The 23,389-nt window shown below is 49.4% G+C and overlaps 1 protein-coding gene across 1 annotated transcript in view; it reads left to right on the top strand.

The window, feature by feature from the left end:
* ASIC2 (acid sensing ion channel subunit 2) overlaps positions 1-23,389 on the top strand; it is a 266,321-nt gene that overhangs the window by 178,009 nt on the left and 64,923 nt on the right. The window contains exon 2 of the mRNA XM_030296641.1: positions 1,859-2,009. Within this exon, the coding sequence (XP_030152501.1) occupies positions 1,859-2,009 (151 nt within the window). The remainder of the gene's footprint in view (positions 1-1,858; positions 2,010-23,389) is intronic.

The following is a 23,389-nucleotide window of genomic DNA, read 5'->3' as shown; positions in this document are numbered from 1 at the left end:
GTTTACTTGGTTCACCCATAGTCACATGACTAATAATCCCATTCTATACATGGAGAAGTTGAGGCTTGGAGGGTTTACTTGGTTCACCCATAGTCACATGACTAATAATCCCATTCTATACATGAAGAAGTTGAGGCCTGGAGGGCTTACTTGGTTCACCCACAATCACATGACTAATAATCCCATTCTATACATGGAGAAGTTGAGGCCTGGAGGGCTTACTTGGTTCACCCACAGTCACATGACTAATAATCCCATTCTATAGATGGAGAAGTTGAGGCTTGGAGGGTTTACTTGGTTCACCCATAGTCACATGACTAATAAGTGGCAACATCAAACTTGGACAAAGATCTCTGCATCCCTTGCCCCGGGCCTTTCCCACACCATCACATCACGTCTTTGTAATCATGTAATCCGTCAAGCCAAAGTGGTACAAACACCTACTGTGTGCCAGACAATTTGTTAAGTCCTTGGATTCAGAAGTGAATGGCAGAGTCAAGTTCAGAAGAGATATAAGACCAACTATTTGGGGCATGTGATAAGCTGCCGTGGTGAAGGAGCGAGGGGAACAGTGAAAAGGGGAGTAGCCCAATTTGGTCCAGGGGCTCAGAAAGGCTTCTGGAGGAGGAGACACATCAATCCAGCCTTGGACAACTGTTAGGGGCTATCCAGGCAGGAAGAGGGGTGAGAGGAGTTACAGGCAGCAGAAGCAGCAAATAGAAAGCCACCAGTGTAGGAACCAGCAGGGCACATCCAATAGTGCTATAAGTCATCTGATCTGGCTCCATCCACCCACTCACTCATTCATTCATTCATTCATTCATATATATCTGGAACACCCCCCGTGCGAGGTGCCGTACTAAGCACTGGAGATAGACACCTCAGCTAACAAGCAGGTATAGTCCCCAAATGCATGGAGCCTCCCTGCTCATGGATTTCCATGGACACAGATGGGAAGCTGTAGGATGGGGTAGGCAGAGGGCATCACAGAAGGCTGGGTATGGAGGGCCTGGCTTTCAGCCTATGGGAGCTGGGGAGCCCCGATGGATTGTAAGCCTAGGATTAACAAGATGAGGCTTGCATTTCAGAAAGAATGAGTCACAGTGAACTTGGAGAATAGACTAGAGAAGGTGGTCTGGAATCCAGGGGCCCAACTAAGAAATGGCAGCAGCCCAAGCAAACAATGACTGGGTCCTAAGTTATGGCAATGCAGTAGGGAAAAGGCAAAGTGCAAGCTGGACGTAGAGACAGCCTTGCCCAGGCCCTGCTGGCTAACTGGACGTGGGGGTGAAGAAGAGGAAGAGTGGACAGCCACCCTGAGGGTCTGGCTTGAGCCTCTCGGCACATGGCGATGTTATTCCCTGGGACATGAGGGCAGGGGACCCATCTGGTGGGGCAGAGAACCCGAGGAAGTTTGTTCCCCTGGGACTCTCTGAGTGTCAGAGGGCCATGGGTCCCCCTGAAGTCATGCTCCTCGGGCAGTGAGGTCAGTGTGTGTGGAGCCCAGGAGAGAGCTTGGGGCTGGAGATGCAGATTGGCTTACAGATATTCAACATTTGGAAGTGGACAGGACCACCCGGTGTCCCGGGGGGAGTAGTGCCCAGAGGGAGAAGAGACAAGATCCCATAGCAACAAACATCAAAGGGTATCCAGATGTGTTCTTGGATTTGTTCTTGGATGCCAGAATCCCACTTGGCAAAAGTCAGACCATTAGCCACAGTGAGGAATCATCGGTCCCCAAGAGGGCTTGACCATGACGGGCTGTGGGGACTCTGGCCCAATGTTGCACTTCTTGAGTCTCACCCATCTCTAGTCTGAAGTCACTCACGTGCTTCTCTCCCTTTCATCTCTCCCCCAGGTGTTTACAAAATATGGGAAGTGTTACATGTTTAACTCAGGCGAGGATGGCAAACCTCTTCTCACCACGGTCAAGGGCGGGACAGGCAACGGGCTGGAGATCATGCTGGACATTCAGCAAGATGAGTACCTGCCCATCTGGGGAGAGACAGGTGAGCTGGGCACAGGGACTTGGGCTGTGGGTGATGGCGGACGGGTGCAGGACTCTGAAAGACTGGTTTGCTTCAGGTGGGCTATCTTGAGGGACTACCGTCTATCGGGGAGCGGGGGGTGACAACATACTAGCGAAGGGTAAAGATGTCCCTGCATGGACTGTGATGCTCTGGGTTTCCTCAGATTTCAGTAGGTGGGGGAGGGGCAGATGATAGGAACACTGGAAAAGGAAGGCAGGGAGGCTGAGGCAGGTGTTGGGAAGGAGGCATGGAGGAAGGTATGATTGGGCAGGCAGGTGGCTTGATTTCAGGGAAGAGGAAGACATGAACACATGGGTCAGCCATCTTCCTCTTCCAGCCATCTTGACTATCCCAACCCAGCTGGGAGGCCTAGCAGAAAGGAGAGCAGGGTCCTCCCACTGGGGGAAGGTGGACGAGCTTGTAGGGTCGGAAAGCCAAAGGGTATGGACTCAGGGGCCTGACACCATGCTTGCATGAGCCCCTTGGTGGGGGGGGTGGGGGGGGGCATGTGTACAGGCCCCAGAGCTATTTCATGTACATGTTTATTCATTTATGTATTCAGCAAACTATTCATTAGCCACGCATACGGTGTCAGGCTTTGCACGAAGGACATTAAGGTAAAAAAAGACCAGGTCCTTGGTCACACAACCTTGAGGAGGAGACACACAATTACAGTCCAATGTGACACGAGTGTACCCATGCCACATAGACAGCGTCCTCCCCCTGAGGGGAGGATGTTCAGGGAAAGCATCATATTCCCCTGGGCATTTGTACAGAGTCTTGGGGGCACATGGGTGTCTCTGTCAGTTGAGTGTCTGACTTTGGCTCAGGTCATGATCTTGCAGTTCGTGAGTTCGAACCCCGCGTGGGGCTCTGTGCTGATGGCTCAGAGCCTGGAGCCTGCCTTAGATTTTGCATCTCCCTCTCTCTCTGCCCCTCCTTGCCCAGCTCGTGCTCTGTCTCTCTGCCTCTCAGAAATAAATAAACATTAAAAAAATTATATATTTGAACAGAGTCTTGGGATTACTCTGAATTACACAGGTGGGTCCTCACAAAAGTGGCACAGGAAGGTCAGACAGAGAAGGTGAGAGAAGAAGAGACTGGTGTGATGCAGCCAATAAGTCTAAGGACACCGGCAGCTTCTAGAACTCTCCCAGATGAAGAGAATGAAGAGGTGCCCACGAGTGGGACATGGCTGCAAACTAGGCCCAAAATAAGAGTAATGCTGTGTTCGGGGCATAACAAGGAGGAGCGAGCATGGGTCAAGGATGGGCCTGGAGAAGGGCTCCATAGAAGGGAGGAGGAGAGAGAAGATTCCAGCAGGAAGGAGGCCCTGGGCCCTCAGATTGGAGCTGAGGTGGGTGGAGGCCGAGCAGCCCAGCCCCCACCTCTTGCCACCCTCACCCCATGATTCCGAAAGCCTGGCCCCCCGATCCTGAGGTCCAGCCTTCACCGTGCCTGGGGCCTTCTGGGCCTCTGAGGGCAGCCAGGGCTTCCTACCCTGGGGAGGACCCACCGCAGACTCCGAGCTGCCCCCACCACCACTCTCTCCCTCCCGTGTCTATCGCCCAAACGCCCTGCGGGGAGAGGTGAGCACAGCCACTTCCCTCACAGTGTGGTTGGCCCTGGCCCTCCTGCACCAGCAACTGAGAAGCAAAATGGCCCCCACATACATCATCCCAGCAGTGCCTTCTGGTGGCTCACCTCAGGCTCCAGGCCATCTGCTGCTTGCCGAAGAGATGCTTACTTGGACCCATCCACTTTTCTAAACTCAGTACCCCTGCCCTCCAGCAAACAAAGGGAGGTCTGCGTTCGTGCCGAGCTCTGGCATCCCTGAGAGCTGACCGGCAGAGCCTGGCTTTCCAGAACATCCCTGAGACCAGCCTGTGTCCTGTGACCATGGGGATCTGTAGACAACCCTGAGCCCTAGGAGCTGGGTCTTGATCCCCAGGAAGAGGTTCTGCCTTGCAGACACCAGGACGTATTTGTTTATCGAGACACGTGTGGAAAAGGAGGGAAAGGGGGCAATAAAAATGAGTCCTGGAGACGTCACGCCCACAGCCTGACTAGAGGTTAGTTATGTCTTTGCACAATAATGTTGGATTTCCTGCCCTGTTACCTTGGTTTGGGAGCAAAAGCAAATGTATACACATAGGCATACACACACATGCACACACATTCACAATGCCAGGCACCTGTCACAGACATCTTCACACAGCACAGCCCCCCATGGGGTCTGGCCTTGGGTCTGAGCACTGGCTGCTGATAAAATGGGCTCCAACCACAGGGGGTCCTACCCCAGGGAATCTATGCTCTGTCTCCCGAAGCCATGGATGGAAAGAGCAGGAAAGCTCTGAGATCATCTATTCCAGCCAATCCCCTTGCACCTTGGTGGAGGGAGAACTGAGGCCTGGCAGGAAGTAATGGATGTACTGGACATCATGCAGTAAATTCACGGCCCAGCCAGTGCTGCACTGACCCAAGCCCCTTGACCACCAGTTAGCCCCGGTGGACCATAAACGTGCTCGAGGACCTGCTGTGTGCCTAACACCGTGCAAGGCATGGTCGGGGAAACACAAGACACCAGATGCCCCGCCTTTCAGGGGCTTATCCTCTCATTGAGCAGCCACCCTGGCACACAGAATGCACAAGAGGACAGCCTCACTCCTGCCGGCAGCTTGAGCTATCTCTTAGTGATCCACCGGCACTTCTCACTTAAACAACTGCCTCTGAGGCTGGGGAAGGAGGCTCATGAAGAAGGAGGGCGTTAGAGCAAGGGCAAGGGCAAGGGCTGGCAGAAACCGGTCAGAGGAGAGACTGATCTCGGTGCTGTCCCAAAGAATTTTCTGCAGCGGTGGAAATGCCCTCTAGCTGCACTGTCCAATGCCGTAGGCACAACTGAGCATTTGAAATGTGGCTCGTGGGAGTGAGGAACCGGTGGCCTGAATCCTTACATCCAGGCTTCCTCCTTTCGGGCTGAGAAGTCACTGAGCAATGAGCACCTGTTGGAGACTCTGGTTGCCTCAAAGACACTTGTTTCCTGGGCTGGTGAGGAGTGAGTCTCATGAGATTAAGGGTGAGGGTACACACCTACTGAAGGTTGAGGGATGGACTCTGGCAGGTGAGGGATGCTTGTCCATAGGGCCACCTGAGGAGGCATGGCCACACCTTGCTGCTTGGTTTGCTCCAAAGGAATGTGGGCAGGCCTAGTTCCACCATGGCCCTCAGGAGGGAGGCTGCCTGCTAGACGCCCCCAAGCCCTGTGGCCCCATAGATGCCATCTGGCTTCCTTGGCATTCCTACCTCCTCTTAATTCCCAAGTCTTTATCAGAGATATCTGAATGAGGATGGAGAAGAAAGGAACTGAAATATGGCTGTTGAGGGAGCAGCCGCAGACAACTTGATGACAGGCAGTGTAGTGGGACAGGAAAGCGATGCTAGAGAGACCAAATCCCCAGCTCTTCCTTTCTTTACTAGCTATGTGACTGAAGACGAGTGAATGGGCCTCAGTTTCCTCATTGGTAAAATAGAGATCGATAACACAGATAAACCCATGGACTTCACAGGATGGCTGAAGGAAGCACATGAGAGCTTTCTGCAAACTGTAGACAGTAGAAGGGTGATAATGATGACCATGGGGGGACTCCAAACCATCCCAGAACCAGAGCCTCTTCCAAATAGTCCCGCCAACCCTATAACGTGGGTGGGTCCTGAAGCAACTCAACATCTGGGAGTCTCATCTGCTCAAAGCAGAGCCTCTGCCACACCCTTGCCTTCCCACATAGACAGCTTCATCTCTCGGAAATTTAAGGAAGTAGGGGCGCCTGGACGGCTCAGTCGGTTAAGTGTCCGCCTCCTGATTTCAGTTCAGGTCGTGATCTCACAGTTTGTGAGTTGCAGCCCCGAGTCAAGCTTTGCACTGATAGCACGGAGCCTGCCTGGGATTCTCTCTGTCCCTCTCTCTCTGTCCCTCCCCTGCTCTCTCTCTCTCTCTCACTTTCTCTCTCTCTTTCTCTCTCAAGAGTGAATAATAAAATTTTTTTTAAAAAGAAATTTAAGGAAGCAGTGAGGGAACCACTCTTCTGGGTGTAATTCTGGCTGACTGGAAGGCCCTTTGGTGCCTGACTGAATTTGAAAAAGGCACCCTCTTAGAGAGGACCCAGCCTTATGGGCTCATGCTTAGCGAATAGAGATGACTATGAAAATTATCAAAAGTGCCCTTTCCTCCAGGCTTATAATGCCCCCACACCAGGATGCCCTCTTGGCCAAACATTTTTCTGCAGGGCACCCTGGGAATATGCCACTTTAAAGCAGGCAGGCTTGGGGCACCTAGGTGGCTCAGTCGGTTGGGTGTCTGACTTCAGCTCAGGTCATGATCTCACGATTCATGGGTTTGAGCCCCGCGTCAACCTCACTGCTGTCAGCACAGAGCCTGCTTCGGATCCTCTGTCCCCCGTCTCTCTCTGCCCATCCACCACTCCTGCTCTTTCTCTATCAAAAATAAACATTTTTATAGGAAAGAAGGAAAGAAAGAAAAGAAAAGAAAAGAAAAGAAAAGAAAAGAAAAGAAAAGAAAAGAAAAGAAAGGAAGATCCATCACACATGGACCCTCTGGAATGTCAGGATTGGAGATATTACATGTCACAGAAAAACAAGGATCTGGGCACCCTGCTTACATGAAGTGAAATGCATTTATTCGTTGCAGAAATTCTTTAACATACTACATCATGAATCTCCAAGAAAGTAATATTGCACACAGCATTTATTTCCCAAAGGCCTTTGACCATGGAAACCTTTTTCATGGAGGAACTCACAAAATAGAAAAGGGACAGAAAAACTGTCCTAGACCGTAGAAGTGCAGATTTCATGGCCAGCATTTTCTAAAGGAAATTAAATTGAAGGCAGGTGGGAGGTTGTTAAAAATGAAACTTGGTGTAGACGCCTCTGAGTAACTTCAAAGATAAAAGAAATAGGCAGTGGGTTATCTAGGTTGCACATGAGAGAAACCAAATTCAAACAAGCTTAGACATAAAAGGAATTGTATTGCCCCCAGAATCCAAGGCAAGCTTCAACAACCAAACAGCAGGAGAGCAAGAATGCAGCGTCAGAAACAACTGGAACCAAGAGCTAGGGCCCCCCTCCAGTCTCTCCTTCTCTCACCTCTCTTCTTTCTGAGTTGCTTTATTCTCTCTCACTACAGACAGGTCTTTTCCACACATATATTTTTTTTCACCCATGCCTGCTGATAGTTTTATATTTTACACATCCTATCACCAGCATAAGACCGTTCTGAGTCTCTCCCCAGGGTCCTATTTAAAAAAAAAAAAAAAAAACAAGGAAGGGAATCATTGACCCATTGGTCATTTGGGTGCCCATGCCTGGACCAATCAGCAGTGGCCAGGAGAGGGAGTTAACAGAAGGGCCCAAGAGCCCCAAGAAAGCTGGGCAGATGGCAGCCAGGGAAGGAGTTCCCAAGAGATAGTCCTGTGAATGGCCATGCTGGGGGAGGGAGGGCTATGGCAAGGGTTGGGGATGGGTTATCTCTGAGGGAACCAGAATCCGTGTACAGGGAGTTCTCAAATGAACTCAAGTTCTAGACAGCTATGCCCAAAAGTTAGAAGGACCCCATATAGGGCCCCTCCCTTTCTCATCACCTTCTAGTGTTCATTCACCCCCTACAAAATACACTTTTTATTGACTATAGTCTGACTTGATTTTCCCCAATCCTAGCATAGTAGAAGAAAGTCCACACTGACTTCCCCAGGACACCTTGAACACTCCAGGAGCACTCTTACTTGAGGGCATCTGCATTCTCCGCTCCCTCTGCATAGAATTCTCTTTGCTCAGACCCACATTGCTACTTGCCTCACCCCTGCCACGTCTTTGCTCAGATATCACCCTCTCAATGAGGGCTACCCCGCCAACTCGTCCCCCTTGTCACCCCTCTTTATCTGCTCTGCTTGTCCTTTTCTCTATGACATGTGTCACCTCAAATACGCCATGTGATTTCTTTTTCTTGTGTATTGCTTTCCCTAAAACATATGGTCCAAGAGGCCAGGGGTCTTGGACTGTCCGGCTCACTGATGTCTACCAGGGCAATAAATATTTGTTAATATATTTGCTGAGAGAGGGGGAAAAAATGCTATAACTGTGCACACCGACGGAACCGGGGCGAGAGAGAAACTGGCATTAATGAGTGGCTGCTATGGGCCATGAACATTCTATCCCACAAATTCTTTCAGCCACCCTACCAACAAGGTGTTACAATCCCCATTGAAAGATAAAGACACTGGGGCTCAGAGGGGTTGAGCAAGCTTCCCAGGAACACACATCTCATTAAGTAGCTGAACCAAGCTAAAAACCCACGTATGAACCGAAAAGCAATTCTCTTTTCACTACATGCCTTTAATGTTAAAAATGTGATTGCAAAAAGCACTGCCATGAAAATAGCTCAGGGGGGGAGAAAGAAAAACGGTTCAGGTGACATCTCTGAAGAGAGAATGGCGTGTAATGATAGGTCTGTTAAACTTCTTTTCTATTCCCCCCCCTTTTTTTTTCAATAGCAGAATCCTTGAATTGAACAAAAGCTTTAGCACAGCCCCAGTATGTGAAACAGATAAAGGTAGGACAGCTCTGGTTCCCCTGGAAATGGGGGCCTCAGTGTGATTGTCCCATGCTTACTATGGCCATTCCTGAGGAACCCTAGGACTCCAAGGAACCCAGTTTGAAAAGCATTCGATGGAAAATGGATGAAAAATGGCCTCTGTTGGTTCTGCAACTGTGTACATCCCAAAGACCAGCACCAAACATCTCTCTCCCTTCTCCCTGATGGTGAAAAGAGCTCCTGGTATGTCGGCTGAGCTCTGGAACCTCGGAGAAGCTGACAGTCTGGATTCCTGGTCGAACATGGTGGGCGGAACATAAGTGTTTCTGGAGGCTCCCTCCACACACCCCTCCTAAATGAGAATCATGGATTTTTTTGTTGTTAAGTATAAACCCACAATGACAGAGAGGATGGGAGACAAGACACCGGTCAACGTCAGCAAGTTTTTGGAAGATGGAAGGCAGATGCTGATTAACTTGGCATGTGGCAGACAAGGCTGAGAGATAAGGGTCTGCACCGAGAAGCCAACTAAAGCCACACAGCTGTCACCATGGGACAGCCAGGAAGGGTCAGGAGTGGGAGGCATCGGACCCTGCTGAAGACAGCGATGAGAGGTGGAGCTAAGACGAGGAGGATTAGTTAAAAGTCTTTAAAAGGAGCTGTTAAGTCTCTCAGATATTTGCCCATGGCCCAGAGCAGCTAGCCAGGTGCCTCTCCCTACCCCAGCACAGGACGAGATGACACAGTCTGGTGCCGGGCGTGGGGAAACCAGGCAAAGCTGAGACGTGGGTAAAGTACCCTACAGAAACCAGGGAGATGAAGTGAAGTTCTGCCTACTGAGTAGTGAGACCCCCCCCCCCAGCCACGCTAATCTATCCCACCACCCCCCAAACAGAAGTCTGGGACTATAATCCCTCACTGGAGAGACTGACAGACTCAAGAGAGAAGATCCACGGAGAATGACAGTCAGGACTCCCCGGACACGATGTCCTGGTTAGATCCCCCCAGAGTGAAGTCCCTTAGTAAGTCTTCCAACACCCAGGAATGACTACAGTTTTAAGTACCTCGTACTTAGGAGTGGACAGCCAGAAAGCCAGGCTTCGGGGGGAAACCACTCACAGGAACCAACACCAGCCCAACAAAAAAGAAGCTTTGAGGGGCGCCTGGGTGGCTCAGTCGGTTAAGCGACAGACTTCGGCTCAGGTCACGATCTCACAGTCTGTGAGTTCGAGCCCCACGTCAGGCTCTGTGCTGACAGCTCAGAGCCTGGAGCCTGCTTCGGATTCTGTGTCTCCCCCTGTCTCTGCCCCTCTCCCGCTTATGCTCTGTCTCTCTCTCCGTCAAAAATAAATTAAAAAAAAAAACATTAAAAAAGAAGCTTTGAGGAAATACAGATAATGATTAAAGGCACAAGCTCTAGAGCCAGAGCAGAGCCTGGGTTCAAATCCCAGCTATACAACTTCCCAGCTGGGTGACCTTGGGCAAGTTACTTAACCTCTCTGAGCCTCAGTTCCATTACCTCTAAAATAAGACTAATATTGGGGGCATCTGGGTGGCTCTGTCAGTCAACTGATCTCAGCTCAGGTCTTGATCTCAGGGTCGTCAGTTCAAGCCACACTTTGGGCTCCATTCTGGACATGAAGCCTACTTTATTAAAAAAAAAAAAAAGTATTATTATCTACTCTGTAAGGTTGTTAGGAAGATTGAAATGAGTTAATATGTATGAAGTACTTTGAAAAGTGCCTGAAAAATATTGGGGACTATGTAAGTGTTTAATAAATACAAAATAAATGCAGGGAGCAGAAGGAAACATCAAACCACTTTTAAAAAATTCTCAGGAGATGAGAGAAGATATTGCATCCATAAACACAAGCCATTTAAATAGGATGCTATTAAAAAGTAACATGCGAAGGAAACGTCTTTTTTTTTAACTCCTGGAAATGAAAATACGATTACATTTAAAAAAAAATAAATAAATAAAAGGGTTGGAATTGAGGAAATGTCCTGAAAAGTAAAACAGACAGATGGAAAATGGGAGGAAGAAAAAATATGACAACGAGAGGGTAAATCCAGGAAGTCCAACATGCTACTACCAGGAGTTCTAGAATAACAAACCAGAAAGAATGGAGAAGGGGACCTTGCCAAAGAAGTGAGAGAAGTTCCCGGCCAAAGCACATGATTTTCCATAGCTGAAGAGTACACCAAGTCCTGCCTGAAATAAGTAGAGAAACAACCAGACCAAGATGCACCCTTGAGAAATTCGGGCTAATGGAGGTAAAGAGAAAACCTTAAAAGTTTCTGGAAAGGAAAAACAAATCAATCCTTCTTTTCTAAGATAGAATTCTCTACCCAGCAAGCTACAACTGAAGTACGAGGGTAGAATTTGGTTTCAAATATGTTCCAAATACAGATATCGTACATATATCATAATTAATTTATAAATTATATTTGTATGTCCTGCCAGCAAAACCTTGGATTGCAAGTAACTCGTTCTGTGAGGGCTCCACAAGACGAGCAAACATCTCTGATACACTGTAACTTGATAAATGAGGGATGTCTTGCGAAACAAGTAGCGCCTGGAGCCACATGTCACATGATCACAACTGAACCAATGGTTCCTGAAATTCACTTGGGTATACGATTGCTTTGGATCACAGGCATGTTTCCGGACCTAATTATGCTCACACACCCAGGTTTTACTACATAATTAATACGTAAATTATATATTAACATATAAAACATACTTTTTAGGTGAGAACATTTCATTCTACTCTCTTAGCAGATTTCAATTATCCAATACAGTTCCATCAACTGCAGTCATCGTGTCATATATTACATCCTCTGACCTTATTCATCTTGAAAGTTTGTACCCTTTTAACAACCTCTGCCTATTTCCCCCACCTCTACGCCCTGGCAACCACTTTTCTCCTCTGTTTCTAGGAGTTTGACATTTTTTTCCTCTTTTGCCATTTCTGCGGTAGATACTTAGCAAGCCAAACCAACCAACCAACAAAAAGAAACAAACAAAAAAAAAAAAAACAGAAGAGTTTCACATGAAAAAGATCAAAATCATTACATACTACAAGGCTCGGTGTGGACAATATTTATCTAATTCCATAAAAGCTGGAGACTGGCTTAGCCAAAATGCCGTATAACTCTACAGGAGGATGGAAGGAAAGGAAATACATGGAAAAGTCTACGTCCTAATTTGGTAGATAATACCTAAAAGCTTTTAAAACCAAGAAATGTCTTTCAAGCAATTGATGACCACAGAAGATGAAAGTAAATACGAGAAGAGACAGCTCAAGCAGTTGAAAGCAGTTGTCTCTGAAAACTGGGGCCCAGGGGTTGGGAAGAGGGGGAGCCCCAAACCGGTTTGCTGCTTTTTTTTTTTTTCATCAAAAGCTTTGCGGTATCATTTGCTTTTTAAATTATGTACATCTATTGCTTTGATAAAAATTAAAATTAAATGTAAAATAATCATAACCTCTCCGCATAGCTGGAAGGCCCAAGCAGCTATCAAGGGTAGCACATTTTCTATCTTCTATCACAAATGGGACATAGTGAGAGTGGATGCAGATGGTTGCTATGGTTTCTCTGACATCTCTGCTCCCAGGAAGCACTCTTGTCATGGTGCCTGGTGCTGAGGACCTTACCAGAAGGAGAGGTGCAGGCTCCAGCCTGAATCCTGAGAGTCTGGAACACCGGGATGTGCGGCAACCAGGGGATTCTGGGCTCACTCTCAGAGTGGGCCTTTGCGCTGGATGGGGTGGGAGTGGGGGGCTTCCCGCAGGTGCCAAGGACTCAGGAGAAATGATGTCACAAGTCAGAGGTACCACTGGAGGCAAGCATCCATTAAGCAGCCAGAAGCCTGACTTTTATCATTCTGAGAAGACCTGCTTAATGCACATGCTAAGTGCTGTGCCGAAACCATACATCAGAAGTCCCAGCCAGGCAGGCAGTGGTCTGAGAGCAAAATCCAGACTAAACATATTCACCTCAGAGATCATGTCCTCCTATTCCGTAAGTTTCCAAGACTACCTACTATGTGCCAGACCCTCAGGGATACAGATGAACAGCCCAGTCCGGGTTTTCAAGGAGTTCACAATCCAGGGACTATCTCGAGGGGTCCTATTAAGTACTGGATGGAAATTCATTGATCCAACAGCGCTCACATAAAATGCCTGTGGAGTGCCAGGCTTCTGCAATCTGGGGGGCATGCAAACAATTAAATGTCATGATATGCTATAAACTCCTAAGATAGAAGGAGCAGATGATGGGTTCCAGAAGGGAGGAAAAGGGCATGTCAGGAGAGGCTTCAGAGAGAAGGTGACCTTTGGGCCTCATCCCAGGCCTGTCTGCAAGTGGCTAGGCAGAGTATGGGAGTTAGAGAGGGGCTGTGTCATGAGCAGGTGAGAGGCCAAACACAGGGAGGGAAATCCAGAGCCAAAGCCAAGAACATCCCAAGGTGTCCTGGGGTAGCTGGATCTAAGGCTGAGACCAGGAGCTGGACAGGGAGGCAGAGGCCAGACCACCACGGGTCTGGTATGTTCTGTGAACACATCATCGTTCTCCTGTGAGTTCTTCTACCCAAAGGATGGTCATCCAACCAGCAGCACCAGTATCCCCTCGGAGCTTGTCAGAAATGCAGAATCTCAGAGCCCAACCCAAATCTGCATTGTAAGAGGACCCCTGGCTGATTCACGTTCTAGTGGGAGAAGCACTGATCAAGACCACTGTTTCCCACCCTTTGGATGTATGAGGATGCCTTTTTAACAACCAGATGCTTCTCAGACATCACCCCCACATGAACACTATCATGCTTTTTATATCCATTGATTGAGAAAATATTCAATGACAAAAAGTCATGCTTTGAGTGACTTTGATTCCTGTAATTACATCACGATCTATATGTGTGCTCTGTTCAGCAATCTGGTTGTACCTAGCTTCCACCACCAGCGCGTGCAAATCAGAATTTTTATAAGTAGAATCTTAATCATCCAGCAGCCTCCCCTTTAATTTTGGATACATGGCTCTTCCCGATGGCTTTTCAAGGGTGGTATCTCCTGCTCCTGCATGCTGGTTGCCCACCCAGACTCATCAGCCTTCTTAGCAAATAATTTATAATCTCTGAGCCTGGATGCACTAGGGAAACTCATTATTTAAAGAATCCTTGGAATAAATCTTTCTGCAATGAGACTAGACCCAACTCTACACGGGTGCCTTCACTGATGTATGTTTTGTAAATATTCTATCTAACAGGAATGTGTCACGTGAAGCCACTTTCCTCTGTTGCATATCTCTGACCCAACGTGAACCCCTCCTTCCCCAACGTGGGCACGTCCCTCTAGAGTATATAAGGTGCTTCAGCTGCCTTCTATTCTCTGATCCTCATACACTCTTATGACATAGAGCAGTTCTAGCCATTTAACAGATTAACCCATTTAACAGATGTGCTAAGTAAGCAAGTCTCTGAGATGCTAAGTGGCTTTCCCGTGACCTCATGGCTAAGAAGTATTGGGACGAGCCCTCGAATCACGTCTCTGATTTGGCCCTTGGTTCTCTCCACCAAGAGTTAGTGTTCCTTAATAATGAAAACAGAAAAACAGAAGAACACTTGGTTCACCAGAGTGACATTTTTGCCAAAGCACGTCTTAGTCATCTTTGAGGCTCTGCAGGAAGGAGCCGAGCTTTGCAGCCGTCACCAAACTGTTGTGGCCACTTGATAAGGAGCTGTTAGTGAGAACCCCACTACCTCATGCCGCTGCCCTGAACAGACATAATTGCAGCCCATCCAGCTTGGGGACACAGTGCTGATTTTTCTTCCTCTGGAGCTGGCCTAGCCTCAAAATGTCACCTGTGAGCAATGGAGCGTGAGCGTGCCCATCTCCATGCTGGGTTTGGATTTGCTCACCTAGACACGCCGTGCAACGGGGCCTGTCAGGGGAGGGGCGGGCAGGGAGCACCCTCGGCCCGATTTTAGCCAGGCAGAAATTCAGGGTTTCTTTACAAAACAGCCTCTGCTGACTTGTGAGTGCTGGGCGGTCATGTCTTTTTTTTTTTTTTTTAATCTAGTTTTCAGGAAATTAAAATGAGATGCACTGAGGTTAGGAGACTTGTGCATGATCCCCAGCTCACAGAATTTCAGGGCTGAAAGGAACCTGAGGGATCAGTGATTTAAACAAGAGGAAACTAAGGCTCAGAGAGGCAATATAACTTGCCTGAGGTCACACAGCTATTAAGCAGTGGGGCTGGGAGTCAGATCCAGGGCTCCATGATTTCAGAGCCCATGCTTTTCTTGAGACCCGCCCTGGCTCCCCTTTCCAGGGGCCCACCTTGACCTCCTTTGATTCCTCTGTGCATGCTAGAAGAACAGGAGGAACCAAGATGGCACCTCCAGTTGACTGCCCAAACAGTGTTCGGCAGACCCTTTCCACCAGGGCTCTCAAGGGCTGGGGCTAGGACCTCAGTCCCTACCATGGTCACTGTCCCACACTGAGCTTTCCCCTGAACTCTGAGAGCAGAGAACACAGGCTGCTGAACCCAGTGTCAATTAAACTATTCTCCCCCTCCTTCCCTATACAGCTTGAAACCTTCTTGGCTTGTCACCTGGGACCATTGCTTCCTCTAGCCTACTGGCAAAGAGCAGAGGAGAGTGAAGAGTCAAGATATCTGGCTCCTGGGCTCTGCCAGGCCACCACTTGCCCTCTCTGTGGGCCTCAATTTTCTTACCTGAAAGATGAAAAGTTAGTTGGATTGAAGCAACGTCAAAGACTCTCCTTAGTTGCAAAATTCTATGCAGCCATGAATCATAGACCCTGGGGCAGTCCTTAGTTTCTCTGGGCTTTGGTTTCTTCATCTGTAAAATGGATATGATGTAAAAAAAATTATAATCTTACATATACATATACATAATCTTATATGTATATATAAGATTATATATATGATTATATATATATATATATATATATATATACATATATATACAAATATATGGGGATATTGATGCCTGTCTCAGGACGGCTGGAAGGATCTGATTAGGCAAGTCTGTGAAGACCCCAAAGCTTACCATACGTGTGCCCATGTTGTTGTTTGCCACGTCCTATAGGAGATTCAAAGCTGAGTGGCTCAGAGTCCTGGCCCGCAGGCTCTCAAAGGGGAACTACTCAATGGGGAATGGGACCATTGACACCAGAAAGGCACAACGTCTGAGCGAGGTCGGGTGTTGGAGGGCAAAGAGCAGAGCCTTGGATACTGACCGCCAGGGTTTGATGCTGGATTTGCATGGTGTGACTATGGCAAGCTGGCTGCTCTGAGCCTTTTTCCTCATCTGTAAAATATTTGTTTTCTCATCTGTAATAAGCCTGCCTCTTGGGGTGACCGTAAGGAGTAATAAAGTGACCATCTGGCCTCTGACCACATCCCTGTTGCTCTTAGAACAGGCAGAGGTCACACTTGTCTCAGGGCTTCTGCACCTGCTGTTCCCTCTGCCCAGAACGCTTGCCCTGGGTCATCCCATGACCCAGCTGCTCACTTCAGTCGGGTTCCCTGTGCAAACACCATCACCCTGAAAGGCCCTGCCCTGCCTCCCATCTGGAAGAGTCATTCCTGCCCTGCCCGTCCTGTCTCACTGTCCTCTCCCCTGCTTCTCCCCCCAGCACTTGTCATTGCTGACCCAATGCTGCATGTGTCCTTGTCTGTTGTCTGCCCCACCACACACACACACACACACACACACACGCACACACGCACCCCAGTCCCAGAGAACTGCAGGGCCAAGCCCCAGCATCCAGTCAACAGTAGCAGCCAGAGAAGCCCCTGGGAGGTTGGGGTGACCCAGTGGATTGATGGGCCTGGTCCCTCCCCTGCCTGGACAACCTGGACCTGGACACTCCAGGCCTCTCTTCCCAATCACGCAGAATAGTGAGGCCCAAAAGATGAGTCTCGTCCCCCATGGCTAAGCCGCCGTGACGTCACGGGCAGCAGAAGCAGGCAGATAGCAGCCACACAAGATGGTAACACAAGCTGGGTCCCTTCATGGGGGAGTCACAGGCGGTCTTTGCTGCCCCTGTTCAGCTTAAGTCCCTACACAGCTGCCCACCTGTCTCTTACTCACCACCCGCCACCTTGAGACTGGAGAAGAGGGTCTCGAGCTGGCTCAGCCTTGTGTGGACTCAGCTTGGCCAAAAGCTCACCGTGAGACCCAGACAAATGCGTCATCCTGTCGGCATCTCTGTCTCAGCTGTAAAAATGAGAAGGTGGGACTCCGTGAGTCTCAGAGATCAGCTGTGCAGTTTTGCTCACTTCTGAAAACATGTATGACACCTACTGTGTGCCGAATATTATGCAGATACAATAAATAGGACACTGACCCTGTCCCCAAGGGTCTCCCAATCTCAGTGGAGACAGAGAGTTACATGAAAAAGGTAAGGCATCCAAAGGAGGAAGGCTCCCAGGAGGCAGTGACAGTGAAGCTGGTGAAGTCAACCAGATGGAAGGAAAGAAGAAGGGCCAGTCTAGATGCAGGGAGTCACATGAGGAAGGAGGAATAGGAAAGAGCAGCTGATCTAGGTGGATTTTGTAGAAAGCCAGAAACACTGAAAAATGATGATAGCACTACAAACTAGTAAGCTTTTCTTTTTTGTTTTTAATTTTTTTTTAATGTTTATTTATTTTTGAGAGAGAGACACACACAGAGTGTGAGCAGGGGAGGGGCACAGAGAGGAGACACAGAATCTGAAACAGGCTCCAGGCCCTGAGCTGTCAGCACAGAGCCTGAAAGTCGGACGCCCAACCAACCGAGCCACCCAGGCACCCCAATTAGCGAGCCTTTCTTAATCACCAGACTCTGTGCTAAGGGCTTCCTGTGCAATGTCAATAGTCCTATGAAGACGGATCCATTATTATGTCCCAACTCATTCTGCAAATTTTGCAGGAAAACGATGCTCCAAGAGATTGAATAACTTGTCAAAGGTCACAGAACGGGACTTGACCTTACCCCGTCTGACCCCAGAGGCCCAAGCATTTAACCAACTGTCCTAGGCTCTCTCTGGCTCTGACTCACCAAATAGAAGAACCATGTATCCACCTGTCTTAGAATGCCTAGCTCACTCTCTGGGGAAAAGAGTTCTCTACTCTGGGTGCCTGCAAGCTCTACTCACTTTGGCCCCACCCAGTGCCCTCAGGAAGTCCATATACAGTGAAGGCTACTGGCTGTCCTGTGGAAGGTGGGGAGAGGATCCTGAGCTCCTGCACACAGAAGCCCTTCTAGGCCATGCACCCCTCTGAGAACACCTCTGCTAGCAAAGCCTCCAGAAATGAAGGCACACTGGGGTCAGTGCTACTGGGGAAGGTTAGCATGGTGGAGGTCACACTATTTATCTTCAGATCCTTGAGGGGGGTGGCAGGTGGAAGAAGGGTTAGAGCTGGGAGCAGGGGGGAGATCTGTAAACAGGCAGTTTTCAACTCAATGTAAGGATGAACTTGGAGAACCATGGACCGTCCCATGGGAAGTGAGGTCTCCTCTCTAGGGAGTGCTCAAACACAACGATTGTCATCAGTCCCTGGTGCTGCATGGGTGCCTCCTGTTGTCCTTCAGAGCTTAGGTAATAGACGCCCTCTGGGAGCTCCACCAGTGAGAACCCAAGAAGGGAATCGACAGCACCCACAGACCGGGCAATACAAGGAAAGATGAATGAAGGACTATTTACCAAGGTGTGGGCAAGGCTTAGGGAAGGCAATACGGGGGGTGCGTTGTCCTGGGCCCGGTAGCAGGACAGCCGCCACCATGCCTAAGGAAAGCAGAAAAAGAGCTGGCACCAGAACTCAGAGGGCTTCCCTTAGCCCCCCCAACCCAGAGCTGCGGCTTGTTAAAGTGTCATACACTAACTCGCAGTGATCCGACACATAGAGTTAAAGAGACTGAATGTCCCAGACTGACTCCTCTCTCCTCCGGTTCCCTGCTGACACACCACTGGCGAACCCAACTGGAAAACGGGGGCCAAGGGAGCCCATCAGGTCAGTCTATACAAGTTCAGCTCCCAGGGCAAAGAGCAGAGTGCAGAGGACAGTCCAGGGGACACACAGAAACTATCCTCCACTACAACCCCCCCACGTGGCTTCCTCCCTCCTACCCTCTCCCCTCCAGCTAGCTATCCTTGCCACTGTTTCCGCCAACACAGATTGCTTTGTAGCAGCACATCCCTGCCTTAGCCTAGAAAATTCCTCTGGCTTTTCAGAAAATCTTCCCTTCCTACTTCCCTCGTGTTTATTTCCTCGGCATGCTTCCTGTAATTTGCAAAGATTAAAGATTTAAGCCTCTTTTATTGCGATGTACTTTCCCAGCCCCATTATGCATTCTGCCCATTGCTTCCCGGTCTCCTCCCGCAGAGGTTCCAAAGCCTTTCTGCACGCACAGAAAATGCTCTACAGGTAGACTTCACCTTGGGCCGGCCATGGCCGTGCTCCTAAAAAGTGCTACGGTATTCCGGCTTCTGCAGGGTGAATGCACTTTACTGCCTCCCTCCTGATTCAACATTATCTTTCCTGTTTGGTCGCAATTAACAAGTGCTCCTAGCACTGTGTTCGTAGCAGCTTCCCCTTTTTCTGTGCTCTCTCTCGAGCTCTTTCTATCTCTCGGGGGCTTTGAATCCTGGTGTTCATGATGTGTAAACAAATCCTTCACTGAACCAGGGGCCTGCACTCTTTGAAGCAGCTCAGTGTTGAATCATTTGGTGATGAGGGGAATATGAGGCTGTGAATGATTCTGTCCTCGTCAGTCTGCTTTACCGTCAGGGCTGGCTCCTTACATGTGCAATGTGTGCAGTCCCACAGACCCCCATGCTCAGAAGAGCCACACTCTGTGTAACGCTCTGCGATTGGCTGCCTTGAAATTCTTAATCCTTTTTCAATCAGGGGCCCCACACTTTCATTTTGCACCCGGACCCAAAAGTTGTGTGGGTGGTCCAGATACCGTTACTGTTACGGTTGCTGCTGCAGCCGCTGTTGTTTTATGCACAACCCACCTCCATCTCAGTGGGAGAGACGTCTAAGTCCTGTGACACGGACAGGTAGCATGTGGTGCTGGTACGTCCCTGTGTCCAACCAGACCCTGGGCAGACTCCCGGCTGCCAAAGGGCAGGAAAAGGTGGACCCGGCAGAGGACTCTTTCCCACTCATTTGCTTCGTTCACGATTACTGAACTCCACCCGGTCCCAGGCACTGCGCTGGGGGTTTTAGGGGATGTGGCGTGAAAAAGCTACTCCCTTTCTCCAACCCCCAATCAGAAACCCAGAACTATGGGGATGCCTGGGTGGCTCAGTCAGTTAAGGGTCCGATTCTTGGATTTCAGCTCAGGTCATGATCTCATGGTTCATGAGACCGAACCATGCACAGGGCTCTGCGCTGACAGGGCAGAGCCTGCTTGGGATTCTCTCACTCCACGTCTCTGCTCCTCTCCACCCTCTCTCTCTCTTTTCCAAAATAAATAAATAAAATTTTAAGAAAAAGTTTTTTAAAAGGAAAGAAACCCAGAGCTAGGAACCAGGGCATCGGCTCGTGGAAATAAACCACACCCCTAGTGAGGTAGAAAGAGTGTTTAATTGGAAATCAGGAGACCTGACTTCTAGCCCTTGCTCTGCTCTTGACTTGCTGTGTGACCTTGGGCAAATCACTTCCCCTCTCTCAACTATATCACTGCTTGCCCAAATGTGTTTGGCCTCAGATAACCTATCGCCAAATCTCTGGAAATGCAGATACCTGGGCTCCACCCCGGAGTGACCGGATCAGAATTTCTAGGAGTGGGTCCCCAAAATCATCACCCAGAACTCCCTACGTGATTTTGATGTGTGTTCCATTTTGAGAACCTCTGAGGCACATGATCTGGGCCTTTGGCTCTAACCGTCTATGTTTGATAACTTCAGCTCTTAAATTAGGTCTTCATAGTTGCACTAATAGCATCCATGTCCAGGCAGGAAACATAAAAGACTGTGGGCGGGCATAGGGCAGAGACTAGAAGGGGACTGTTCCCTAATCAGACTGGAGAATGACCCACAGAGAGCTGAGGGCAGGTCCATGAAGGAAGAGAAACAATCTGGGAATAAGTAGTGCTTTGGGGAAAAGCAGGGCCAGAGAGGGTCTGGGACTCCAGTCGTGGGCTGGCCAAGAATCCAGCTGCCGCCCAGAGCCCCACCCAAGTCACCCAAGGCCTCCAGACCAGAGACCCCCAGGAGCACCTGTTTAGGAAAGCAGAGGGGTGGCATCCTTGTCGTCCCTGACGCTCCGAGACATCTGGGGTCTGCTCGCAGCTCACATTCTACAGCCGCACTGCCCACTGAGGTGGTCACGGCCGCCTGTGGCGATTAAAATTTAAGTTAATTAATTAAATTTAAATTCAATTAAAAATAGGGGCGCCTGGGTGGCTCAGTCGGTTAAGCGTCCAACTTCGGCTCAGGTCATGATCTCATAGTCTGTGAATTCGAGCCCTGCGTGGGGCTCTGTGCTGACACCTCAGAGCCTGGAGCCTGCTTTGGATTCTGTGTCTCCCTCTCTCTTTCTGTCCCTCCCCCACTCGTGCTCTGTCTCTATCTCTCTCTCAAAAATAAATAAACGTTAAAAAAAATGTTTTTAATTCAATTAAAAATAAATAAAGGAAGCCGAAAAGGTAAATATGTGAGGTGATAGGTGTATTAATTAATTTGATGGGGGAAACCCTTTCAAAATGTGGACATGTATCACATCATCGTATTGTATACTTGATCTGACAATTTGTCAATTATACCTCAGTAAAGCCGGGGGGGTAATTAATTAGTTAATTAATTAAAGTTCAGTTCCTCAGTTGCACTTGTCACACCTGATGTGACTAGCGGTTGGATAGCACGGATTCTAGAACATTCCACCTGGGCAGGAAGTTCTCTAAAGAGAGTGGAAATCTTATCCATCACTCTCTTCTGTGCCCATCCTGTTGCTGGATATTTGTAACAATAGGAGGTTATTTAGGAATTTACTCTGCCTCAGCCCCTGCTGCTTCTGGAATAAACTCCCCTTCCGAATCCCAGCCCAGCCTGATTGGCCTTAAGGCGGCTCTCACAAGGCAGGCATGCCTGGCCTGTCTGCTTCGCCCATTACTTGAAGCATTTCTGACAGAAAGGCTTCACTTTTCATTTTCTCCCTGTAAGCCAGGGGACCCCTCCTTTGAGCCTGTCTTACTGGCTCTAAGGTTTTCTAAGCTCAGTTATACAGCAGGCACGCAGCTTCCGAGAGCTCCAGAAAACAAGTTTTGGCATGTCTCCCCTTCTGCCCCCCACAGCCACTGAACAGACTTTCAATTCATCCAAGCACAGGCATCCCCGTGATCCCAGCATCCTGCCACTGGGCTCCTTCCCCATCTGAGCCTGTTCTTTGGGCTCCTGACCTCTCTTCAACCCCTTGCTTGGGCAGGCTCACCCCTCCTCCCCTTCCACCATCCTCCCTCTCTTGTACACCCCCCTCCTCCCTGTCCTGCATTCCCCCTCCCTGATGTACCTGTGGACCTGTCCATCTGCTAGGCCACGGGTACTGGGAGGAACAAGGGACACAGGCATCCCGGGACATTCGGGCAGCAGTCTGCATGGACAGTCTGAGTAAAGAGATAGCAGAACACTCGACTGCTGGAGGGAAGGGGGTGTGATTGTGGATTGCCTAGGATCCTCTCCAGTTCCATGAAATCATGATGAAAGGATTCCTGGCCGAGCGTCCCTTCTGCCTAAATCCCATGTCAGCCACTGGGTTCCAAGTCTGGACTCTGAAACTCCTGCCTGTCCTTCCCACTAACCCCTGTGTGCCTACTAAGCCCTTCTTCCCACGTACCCCTACCTTGGAATTCTCACCCAGCTCCTGCACCCCCCCCCCCGCCTCCATCACTGGCCCCCAGACTGTCCGTGAGTCTTGCCCATTCCCATGGCTGGCCCCAGCCCTTCCTTCCTCTGGTATTCATCCCCAGACTGTAGCCCCAGTGCTAACAAACCCCTGCCTCCCTCCCCAACCTCGACCTCCATTTCTCCCTCACGTCATCTTCCCTCATCCCTTCATTTACCCATCCTCTCCCCATTCCATTTCTTTATTTCTTTAAGATTATTTCTTTAGTTTGATGGGGGAGGGGCAGAGAGAAAGAGAGAGAGAATCCCAAGCAGGCTTTGCACGGTCAGCGTAGGGCCCAACACGGGGCTTGAACTCATGAACCACGAGATCATGACCTGAGCCCAGATCAAGAGTCAGGTGCTCAACTGACTGAGCCACCCAGGTGTCCCTCCATTCCCTTCAATTAGAACACTCCTTGATTTGGACTCTAGATTGGCCTTGCCCGTTAATAACTGAGTGAGGTTTGAATCGCAAATCTCTTATTCACTCAGCAGCCCTTCCCTGAGTACCTGCTATGTGCCTAGCCCTGTGCAGGGCCTTTGAGGTCCAGGGAGATAGCCCAGAACTTGGCCTCAGGATGCTCCAGCCTGGTGGAAAGACTGTCAGATAAAGGATTCTTCTGGTGTGGCAGAAGCTTCTTCGGGCATATGGAAAGAATACAACAGAGCAAGAGAAGGGTTTGCTTTGGGTGGGGTTGGGGGCCTGAATCTTCAGTGACGTGTAGGGAGATTGGCCGGGTAGACAAGTTTGAAAGGCTTTCCAGGCAAAAGGAAAGGCATGTGCCTCCATGCAGAGCAGAGACCAGTAACAACCAATCTGGGCAGCCCTGGAGGGTTGGACACATGGTGCCATGAAGCAG

Source organism: Lynx canadensis, chromosome E1 (assembly GCF_007474595.2).
Source record: "Lynx canadensis isolate LIC74 chromosome E1, mLynCan4.pri.v2, whole genome shotgun sequence".
NCBI classification, from domain to species: domain Eukaryota; kingdom Metazoa; phylum Chordata; class Mammalia; order Carnivora; family Felidae; genus Lynx; species Lynx canadensis.
This window is presented reverse-complemented; position numbering and strand designations above follow the sequence as displayed.